General features: G+C 38.9%; 2 protein-coding genes across 4 annotated transcripts in view; one reads left to right on the forward strand and one right to left on the reverse strand.

Moving 5' to 3' along the window:
* LOC128861467 (FMRFamide receptor) overlaps nucleotides 1-11,747 on the reverse strand; it is a 175,890-nt gene that overhangs the window by 120,468 nt on the left and 43,675 nt on the right. The gene's annotated exons all lie outside the window — the stretch shown is intronic.
* On the forward strand, nucleotides 5,885-11,182 carry LOC128861759 (uncharacterized). The gene has a single exon (XM_054100142.1). It carries the CDS (start codon nucleotides 5,885-5,887, stop codon nucleotides 11,180-11,182), a length of 5,298 nt encoding a protein of 1,765 aa, XP_053956117.1.

The raw sequence follows: 11,747 nt of genomic DNA on the forward strand, positions 1-11,747 counted from the left end.
AGCACACATTTTAATAAAAAATTAAAATCAATTTTCGATTAGAGAATATTAAATTTGTATAAAATTTGATAAGTGTACCTAAGGCATTTAAAAGTATGTACTCGCATTTTGCAAACAGTCTGACGTATTAATCAACATGGCATAAAAGTTTAATGAATTAAAATGGAAAACACAACTGCGCACACATTTTCCAGCTACTGTGTCTAGACTTAATGTTTAAGCGGGCACGGAATGTTTGGCGCCACTTTGGCACCTGCTCATCCGTAGTTAGAGAATTCATCTTCTACCCCAATACCATGAATATATGCACACAACTTAAAGGTGTTAGGAGGCTTCAAAACAAAGTTTATTAAGAGCTTTGTGTTTGGTGTAGCCAGTTGGATTGTGCAGCATTCGAAAATAACATAAAAAAACGTATATTCATGCATTCTTCAGTAATAATAAAAAAAGACGAAAAGTCGTAGTAGGTGGCAAAAACATGTGAGCTATTTGCAGTCTGTGTCAGAAGAAACGAACCGTTTTTTTTTCTTGTAACTTCAAGATAGAAGAGTTCGTTCTGCTTTTTGCTGCATAATAGTCCCACTCAAGGGCTACGACGCCAGTGCTAACTTAGGTTAGTGTCATTCGAAACTCTCCCATAAACGCAACCAAACAAAAATGAGTGAGAAGTACACGAAGCGTTCCTAAGCGGTATTTTATGCACGCATTCGAAACGGCCTAAATTATAATATCTTACGCCGCGGCTGCAAAAGTGATTAAAAATCAAAAAAGTTTGTTGTGATGTGGAATCAGCGATATAGGTGTACAAAAATGTTAATGATTTTTCCGAGCGCGGCTTGAAACGAGTGACGACAAAAAGTAGAAGTAGCAGAGTAAAGTGATCGTCCAAGTTTTTAAGCAAAACCCTTCTTTGTGAATACGTCAAGCACAATTAGTTCTTCCAAAAATGGGAAAAGATATGAGTACACCAACGAACGCCGACTGAAGAAGGCGAACATATCCTACCGTCCCACATCATCAAAACTACTGCTCTTAGAAAAACAGAAAATGACGTCACAGTATTGGACTTTTCTTCCCAGTCTCCAGACGCCAACCCTATTGAAAATGTGTGGAGAACTATGAAAACGCATTATGCCGTAAGGCCAGTCCATGATTTAAAGCAAATCGTGCGTCAAGTTCGCAAAATCTAGTCCTGTTTGTCAACGAGCTACGCAGAAAAGCTGGTTCAAAGGATGCTGAGAAAATGTCAGGCTATACTCGACAACAAAGAAGATTACACGGCTTATTGTATAATTGCGACTCTTAGTTTTGTACATACTTTCATGTAAAAAAAAATATAAATATATATCTTTTATACTTCATGAATAATTGCGGTTCACTTATTTCTGACACAGGCTGTATAAACTCATTACAGTATTGAATTCCACACCAAACCGGTGCCTCCAACAATAGGAATATGTTGATGATATCGTAGAAGTTTAAATCAGCAGAAAACTATTTCAAATTATTTGCAGGATAATTATCTTTATAATCACAATAAATTGTAGGTTTGCCAATGCCTGCCGAGGAGGGACCAAAGCAACTTCGAGGAAGGGAATTACTTCTTAACTCAGTTCCTCTCGAGCCACGAATACTTCCGAAGATATCTATACCGCATGGGCAAGGAAGCGATCCTAAGTGTATATACTGTGTGACGTCGAGCGATGACGCTGAACAAACGTTCTAGTTGTGTGGTATCCGGAAAGAGGTGCTCTGAGGAAGCAGATTGGCTACATCGCGCCGAGCAACATAAATAGCAAAATGCTTGAACGCGAAAACATCGAGAACATGGTGAAGAGGTACATCGAGAAAGTACTACGGAAAAAAACGAAGCCTCACAGGCAGAGACACAAGATGACGGGCCTATAGCATGAAAGCTGGCTACAAATACGATAGACCCAGACATGGCTGAATAGAATTGGCCCTTTATGGAGGTCATTCTGGGCCCTCCCGAAGTAATGCAGAAAGTAGTCCCAGAAAGCATTTCTCACCAGAAGGTGAGGAGAAATTGTTTTAGTGCCCACACCCCTCAACGCAGTAGACGACGGTCCCTGTAAGTTCGAATGCATCTTACAGAGTTCGCCCACCGCAGGATTTATGTCCGTTAAGTTGGCCCCGCCATTTTTGAATTTCGTGTTTATTGATTTATGTATTTTGGGTTCCGGGGCATAAAGGCATAGCGGGAAATGAGGCAGTGGATAGAATAGCTAAAAGAGGCCCGGGGCTGGCAGGGGAAAAGAGCTAGAAGAGCATATGTTAAGAACGGCTGAAGGTAGATGGCCTAGCCTAACCAACTGCAAAATTGCCAGGATCATGTGAAAACACGCGTATGACGCAAGTATACTAAGTCGTTCATATCGTTCGATAGAAGGAACTGTTTGTATACTAATAGCGCATTATCTAGTTACAGGGCATGCTTACAAGCTAAATCTAACTCTTATCGGAGCTTCCAGGCAATGTAATGAGCCGGGTACAAGAGAAACCCTGGAGCATCTTTCATGCTACTGACGGGCTAACTCGAAAACTAAACTTTACTACCTGCACACTCTTAATTTTGAAAGGTTAGAATCTATCCCTGAACTGGAGCTTGAGTGACTTCTAAAATTCGCGTGCAGTAAGCGCATCTTGAGTGATGCATACTTTCATCTGCTATCGCTATGGACCAAAATGGTTGGTCTCTGTGTGGCTTCGACCAGCCAATATAACCGAACCTAGTCCACAAAACAAACACAAAATGCCTGCTGTGAAGCGATCGCTATTAGAAAACACGTTTTCTATCATTTGATGTTTCGTGCCCGAAGTTTTTAACGCAGACGCTTCCGCATGTAATTCACTCTATTATTCTTTAAATTGTAGGTAAAAATAGTACTTACTGTTATTGTTATGACAGATTGTATGAAATAAATGGAGATCTAAAAAAAAACAAAAAAAATGTATCTTGTTAAAACATTCAATATTTTCCCTCGTTTTCATCGTAAATTTTTTATAAAAATACAATACAGAATACATTCATACGAGTACCGTTACCGTAACCTTATAAATCGAAATTCCAAATTATGTCTGAACAAAATTCACAAAAGTTTCGCATAATTCTTATCAAAATTTGGAATTTTCAAATTTCACAAATCAGGATCTTAATTCATATTTTAAGAATCCAATTTTGTAGCTCATTAAATTTTAGTGCATGTTTCGAGTTGCTCAAAAATCACATTGATTATTGGGATATTTTTTTTTTTTGGCAACGATGTTGAGAATTTTCTTCCATACCAAGCAAGGAAAAACAAAACAAAATGAGCAATGCTGAAAAATATTCCAAATATTCAACACGATTTCACTTGGTTGCTCTATTTTATTTACTTGTATTTGTACTTCCACCAGTTTGAAGTTTAGCTAAAATATCCAAAGTATTTTTCAAGTACTATTAATCAATTTTCTTGCTCAACGAGTTTGAAGTGTAGCAGTGCATATTTTCAAGTATTTCATAATTAATATGGCTCTACATTGCGTTGAGGCTACAAGGCCAAGAAGCTGCGTGCATGTGTGTTATATTTATACATACAAATAATCTATCAGCATTACATGTTATCAAATTCCCTACCACTGCAATAACACAAGTATGATTTACACAGACTTGTGGTGGGTGGAATAGTACTCATAATATTTTCTTGGCTCGTAAATATTTCCAAGTGCTGATTTTTTATTTTTATTTTTTCTCATTCTTAGCATTTCCTTCAGGCTATGGACCATTAACATGACATTACAGGGGACAATATCCGTTATTGGCATGATATATTACACTCTAAAGCGATTCCACCTACGATTCTCATAAATGGCTGAAAATATTTATTATTTCATTTTATTTCTTTTTTTTTTCTTTTTTTTTAGATAACTCGCTCGTTAGAATTTCCTGCCCATGCTTTTTTGTCACAAAAGTTAATTGAGATAATCTTTGAGGCTTGCTAGGATGCACGGGTTGTTATGTGATAAAATAGAAACAACTCACAAACAGTCTTAAAGGGGAATACCACTCAGGCAGCAGACGATTGTCTGACTTTGACAATTTGTTTTTGGAATATGGAAAACGCAAAATTATCATTGTTATTCTAATAAAACATGGCGGAAATAGTGTGTATCTGCGAAGTTATATTTTTTTTTAAGAAATGGCTCCATAAATTTACCAAATGTGCTGTACGAAAATTGGAATGATATTTGCGAAATTGCAAATCAATGCATGCAACTGTGGCAAAACAATCTAACTGCCCTATTTTAAAAAGTAGTTTCGAAAAAAGTGTCTCTGAAGTTTGACGAACCCTTAGAAACAAAATCGAGAATTGAATTTTAGAAAAAATTCTTCCACCATGAGCGCATATGTATTACTCAAGTTTTATCAAAGAATGCCGCTTCTCAACTTACATATAAAGGGTGAGAAATTTTTTCCTATAGGGTTTTCTTTGATAAATCACGTGCGACTACTGTCAAACTAAATACATAATTTTTTTTTCAGTGTTGATTGAAATTTCATCATGGAAAGACCTACGTCTCAACAACGTTTACAAATCGACCAATTACTGTATTACGAAAATCGACGCTTTGTAAAAAGGGTTCATCTCGCGCTCAGGTCAACTTTTGGTGTACATAACCGTTCAGCAATAAGGGCGATTTTTGCCTCAATGGCAAAGTCAATAAGAAAAATTTCCATATTTGGACTGAAGAGCAACTCGAAGCTATTCATAAACAGTCATTACATCTATGGAAAACAAACGTTTGGTGCGACCTATGGGTCAGAGGAATCATCGGCCCATATTTCTTCAAAGATGAGGCTAGCGCCAATGTGACAGTAAATGGCGAAATTGAAGCCCATGATGTCCACAACATTTGGTTCCAACAAGAAGGCGCTATTTGCCATACAGCCCGTAAAACAATGGATTCTCTGTGTCGTCGTTTCGGTGACCAATTTATTTGTCGTCTCGAAGCAGTAGATTGGCCAATAAGATCCTATGATATCGTCCAATTACCAGTAAAACCAGTTACAAGTTTGGAAATCGAATAACGTGGGGTCCCCACGTGAGCCCTCCTTCTATTGTACTGCGGCCACAGGGTTTTCAAAATAGCACATTAAAAAATGGAGCTCCATATTTTGTATGCAGCAGGAATCTGCATAAACCCCCATTTAGTTTAAGTTATAGAAAATACTTTGTATTATTCCTACAGGCATTCTTTCTTTGTTATACCTACAGGCATTCCTTCTAAAATAACAGTAGAAACATCCGATCTCTGTAACCGTACCAAAAATTAGCATGTTCATACATATAATATTGTTATCATATTTGTTTTTCCATCTGTATTTTTCGTTAAGCTAACAGTGCCTGCTTTGCAGATTTGATACTATAAATAAGGTTGCGAAAATACATTGCACCCTCCTCTTCTACTTGGTGCGTGAACAAATCCACACATTGTTTTTCACTCGGAAAAAATAACTAACAGGATTAAGAAAATACTTAATTCCTCAAAACATTGGTGACCCCGACGTGATCGAATAAATCATAATATACATATATAATTATTTGATTAACCGTATCGTTTTAGAATTTTCGTATCCCAAGTAGAAGTAATTTCGGTACGCATATTTGTACGCACATAGTTTAAAACATATGTACATTTTCGTCGCGGCCGTGAGTGTTTGTATACCCATTTACAAAAGTACAGCTATCGAAGGCAAAACAGGTTGTTTTTCGCTTAAAATAAAGACATTTGGTGTTTTTTCTATTAACTGTTAACGATTAGTACAAACATAAAGTGCAGTGAAAAGTAAATAGAACTCAACAAAAGAAAATATATTTATAAAATGCCGAAAGAGTGTAAATCGTCTGATGAGAATCCTGGTGTGACAGGTGAAATCGCTTTCTACAAAAAGGAAGGCAATGCGTTTCAACGCCAGCTAGATAATCTCAATAGCTTCCTTACGAACGAGCAGCTAAAAAACTTAGATGAGGCCGAACTTTCTGCGCGACTTAAACATGCTGAGCGTTTGCAGGCAAACTTCGAAAATGCACGATCAACACTTAGGCGATTGGACCGCAAGGAATTCGAGTCTGATGCTGACGAAAATTTCTCCAAAGTGTATATTGAGGTAGAGGCAAAAATTAATCGTTGGCTGAATACAAAACATAAGTCATCTGGCGCGCACTCTTCAACACTACGACAGTTCTCTTGGGACGACATTACGCCGCAGCAGTTACAACGACGATCCAGGCTACCTGAGCTCAAAATTCCAGTTTTTAGTGGCTCCTATCTCGACTGGCCATCGTTTTTCAGCACGTTTACTTCAGCAATAGACAAAGACGTGGAGATGTCCAAATTAGAAAAAATGCAGTACTTGATCACCAGTCTCAGTGATGCAGCTTTAGACACTGTGCGCTCACTCGAGCCCAGTGAAGAGAATTACGACAAAGCTTTAGATTTATTAAAAGTACGTTTTGATAATAAATTACTTCATTTCCAGGCACACATAAAGGCAATTTTCGGGCTACAAGGTATGGAAATGGGCGCATCAGATGGGTTACGAAAATTAAGCGATCAAGTAAATGCACATCTTCGAGCGCTGCAAACTTTAGCAACTACTGAAGATATATATAATGGTTTACTCATACACCTCATCACAAGCAAACTGGATAGACAAACGCATGAAAAATGGGAAGAGAATTTATCTGCACACAAATTACCTACATGGATTGACATGTCAACGTTTTTGGGAAGAAGATGCCGCATGATGGAGAATTTGGAAAACGCTATGGTCATACAGGCACCTAGCAAACAGGTGAAAAATATTGTATCTCAAGCAAAATCAAAAGCAAGCGTACTCGTTACTGTAGGTGGTGGCAAGCCCACTCCACTCTGTATTTTTTGTGATTCCAAAGAGCATTTCATTACTGGTTGCACTTCGTTTTTGAATCTTTCTCCAAATTTGCGTTATAAGGAAGCAAAAAAATTTCATTTGTGCTTAAATTGCCTACGCAAGGGTCACACTATCAAGCAATGCAAATCTGGCAATTGCAGGTATTGCCAAGCAAAACATAACACTTTACTGCATTTAAATGGCAAGCAAGATAGTGTACCAAAACCGATTGTGGCATCGCCTGTACCAAATAGCCAGGTTACAACATCGCAATCAGCATTAACATCATTAGTTGCAAGTCCCAAACCTTTAGCCTTGAAAAATGTGTCTAACAATTGTGTGCTGTTAGCAACGGCCATCATTTTAGTAAAAAATCGTGCAGGCACATTAATTCCTTGTCGCGCTATTTTAGACTCTGCGTCTCAATTAAATTTCATTACATCCCGGTTAGCAAATCAACTTCAACTTCGGTCTCATCATTCACCAGTTTTAGTATCTGGCATTGGAGAATCGAGTCTCAATGCAGACAGATGCGTCGACATATTTGCCCAAGCGCATGATGGTCGGTTTTCGACATCGTTCACAGCTTTAATAACACAAAGCATAACAGACTATCAGCCGAATTTTGATATCAGCATTGAGGGGTGGAACATACCAAACAACATTAATTTAGCTGACCCATCATTCTTCAAAGCAAACCGTATTGATGTTTTGATCGGTGCGGAATTATTCTACGACTTAATTTGCGTTGGACAATTTAGAATTGCTGATCACTTACCAACACTGCAAAAAACTAAGTTGGGCTGGGTAGTTTCTGGAGGCGCATCACATATCAGTAATAAATTAACAACTCTTTCGGCATTCAGAAAATTAACACTTCCACATGATAATATTGATACACTTTCAAACATTGTTAAACGCTTTTGGGAGATCGAAAATGGTTTCGATTCTACTCCAGCATTATCAGAAGAGGACGCTTTTTGTGAGCAGCATTTCATACAAAATTTTCTTCGTTTGCCTTCAGGGGACTACTCAGTTAGACTACCACCTAAATCCGATCTTGATGCTCTTGGTGAATCGCATTATCTTGCTTTACGTAGATTCAGGGCGCTAGAAAAAAAACTCCAAAAGGCTCAATCCACAAAACTTTTATATTCGGCATTTATGCAGGAGTATAAGGATCTTGGTCATATGTCGCTGGCATCATTTCAAGCAGACAAACCAGTTTACTACTTACCGCATCACTGCGTTAAAAAGCAAGACAGTACCACTACAAAACTGCGCGTGGTTTTTGATGGGTCCGCTAAAACTACTTCAGGGTATTCGCTAAACGATTTGTTGCTACCAGGGCCAATCATTCAGCCAAAACTTTTTAACATCTTGCTTCGCTTTAGACTTTTCAAAGTTGCACTACTTGGCGACATATGTAAAATGTATCGCTGCATTAAAATGAGTAGCCCTGATGACCAGTTGCAGTGCATTCTTTGGCGCGATGACCCATCTGAGCAAGTCAAGACATACAAGTTAAACACGGTCACATATGGAACGAGGCCTGCTGCTTTCCTAGCTATTCGAGCTATGCATCAGCTTACATTTGATGAGGAGGAATCATTTCCAGTCGGCGCTAAAATCATTCGAAGAGATTTTTACGTGGATGATTTGATATCTGGTGGCGATTCAATCGAGGAGGTCATACAAATGAAGCAAGAGATCAGACAGCTACTTCTACGAGGAGGCTTTCCAATTCGAAAATGGTGCTCTAATGAAGTTGATGTTTTGAAAGATGAAGACGAAAGTAATTGCGAAAAATTCATAAAGTTTCATGATGGTACAGATGTGACAAAGGCACTTGGCCTTGTGTGGGAACGTATCTCAGACAACTTTCTATTCAGTTTCACACCAATCTTGAATTCGCAGAAAATTACAAAGCGATCTATTCTTTCAGTCATAGCGCGGTTCTACGATCCACTTGGCTTAATATGCCCAGTTATCACAAAGCTGAAGATCTTCATGCAAGCCTTATGGAAGGAAAAACTGGTTTGGGACGAAAGCCTGCCGCAATCGCTACAGTCCATTTGGTTGGACTTGTGTGGTCAACTTTCATTCGTTAGCAATCTTCATTTTCCACGATACGTGCTTGCACTGCAAGCCCGCGTTCAAATTCATGCCTTTTGTGATGCCAGTCTATCCGCTTATGGTGCTTGTGTTTACACACGCGTTGAAAAGCACGGCGTCAACAAAATACATCTTCTATGTTCCAAGTCCAGAGTTGCACCTTTGAAGTCGATCACGGTTCTAAAACTCGAGTTGTCTGCTGCGTTGTTGTTAGCGGAATTGGTTTCAAATATTTTGGAAAATAGCCAACTATCATATGAGTGCCATTGTTGGTCGGATTCAATGGTTGTATTGTCGTGGCTACGATCTGCTCCCAGTAATTTTAACATATTCGTATCAAATCGCGTAGCTAAAATACAATCGCTTACATCAGGTATGACCTGGCATCACGTTCCAACCGAACTGAATCCTGCGGATATTCTTTCGCGCGGCTGCACTCCAAAAGAGCTTCTAAATAACACCCTATGGGCTAATGGACCTTCATTCCTCCAATTTGATTCAGCGCATTGGCCAAGCAATATGGATTTCTTATCTAATCTTCCAGAAAGACGGCGCCATGTTTTAATTGCTGCAACTCAAATCGACGAAACTTACGGTTGCAAGTTCCAAAATTCATTCAGCAAGTTACAGCGCGTGTTTGCGTACGTTTACAAATTTCGCCACATTAAATCAAAACGAACTTTACCATCAGCTGGATTTCTCACAGTCGACGACATTAAAGGCGGTACACTGCTGCTAATCAGGCATATCCAGCAAGTGCACTTCGCATCAGAATACAAAATACTGAAAGAAAACAAACAGTTGCCTTCCTGCAACCATTTACTGTCACTCAATCCATTTATCGACGACTTTGGTTCATTACGCGTTGGAGGGCGGCTCTATAATTCGAATTTAGAATTCGAGGCAAAACACCCACTTTTGCTACCTAAACAGCATCCAGTCACTTCCGCACTCATTAAATTCTATCATCGTAAACTATTGCATGCAGGACCGCAGAGCTTATTAGCATCAATTCGTCAGCAATTTTGGCCTATTGGTGGGCGCAAAACAGTTTCAAAAATCATTAATAAATGCTTGAGGTGCTTCCGCCTTAAGCCCAGGGTACTGCAGCAAATTATGGGTCAACTTCCAACAGACCGTGTGAGACCATCTAGACCTTTTATTACAACAGGTGTTGACTATTGTGGACCACTCCAGTACAAATGTGAGGTGCGCAACCGGCCACCCGTGAAATGCTACGTATGTATCTTTGTTTGTTTTTCAACGAAAGCATGTCATCTTGAACTTGTCCAAGATTTATCGACGTCATCGTTCATTGCTGCACTCAAACGATTTATCAGCATTAGAGGCAAGCCAAACACTATTTGGTCTGATAACGCTACAAATTTTGTTGGGGCAAAAAATGAGCTAGAAGAGCTGCGAAAACTATTCGCCGATCAAAATCACAATAGAGCAGTAGCTGAAGCTTGCATTGAAAATCAAATTGATTGGAAATTTATTCCTCCCCGCTCGCCCCATTTTGGCGGCTTATGGGAAGCTGCGGTCAAGTCCGCAAAACTTCATTTCTATCGCACCGTTGGCGTCTCTATTTTAACCTTCGATGAGCTTCGCACTCTCATTTGTGAAATTTCTGCTATTTTAAATTCTCGTCCCCTTTGTCCAATTACAGAAAATCCAGACGATCTTGACGTGCTTACACCAGCGCACTTTCTCATTGGTGGGTCATTTACAGCCATAGAAGAACCAATTGTTACGCATCTAAATATGAACCGTCTAAGCCGGTGGCAGCGAATTTGTCAGATGCAGCAAATCTTTTGGCAAAGGTGGAGCACTGCGTATCTATCATTACTGCAAGAGAGGTGTAAGTGGCGAAACCCTATGGCAAACATACAACAAGGTGCTATGGTGCTTTTAAAGGATGACAATCAACCGCCTTTAAAATGGAGTCTGGGTCGGGTTGAACACACCTTCAGTGGCGCTGACGGATATGTTAGAGCAGCGATCATTAAAACAGCAAATGGGCCAGTAAAACGAGCTATAACTAAGATTGCAGCACTTCCGGTTGAAACAGATTTGGTTGAAAGCCTACACCTTCCAACGGGGGGAGTATGTATGCAGCAGGAATCTGCATAAACCCCCATTTAGTTTAAGTTATAGAAAATACTTTGTATTATTCCTACAGGCATTCTTTCTTTGTTATACCTACAGGCATTCCTTCTAAAATAACAGTAGAAACATCCGATCTCTGTAACCGTACCAAAAATTAGCATGTTCATACATATAATATTGTTATCATATTTGTTTTTCCATCTGTATTTTTCGTTAAGCTAACAGTGCCTGCTTTGCAGATTTGATACTATAAATAAGGTTGCGAAAATACATTGCACCCTCCTCTTCTACTTGGTGCGTGAACAAATCCACACATTGTTTTTCACTCGGAAAAAATAACTAACAGGATTAAGAAAATACTTAATTCCTCAAAACATTGGTGACCCCGACGTGATCGAATAAATCATAATATACATATATAATTATTTGATTAACCGTATCGTTTTAGAATTTTCGTATCCCAAGTAGAAGTAATTTCGGTACGCATATTTGTACGCACATAGTTTAAAACATATGTACATTTTCGTCGCGGCCGTGAGTGTTTGTATACCCATTTACAAAAGTACAGCTATCGAAGGCAAAACAGGTT

Source organism: Anastrepha ludens, chromosome 4, assembly GCF_028408465.1.
Source record: "Anastrepha ludens isolate Willacy chromosome 4, idAnaLude1.1, whole genome shotgun sequence".
NCBI classification, from domain to species: Eukaryota; Metazoa; Arthropoda; class Insecta; order Diptera; family Tephritidae; genus Anastrepha; species Anastrepha ludens.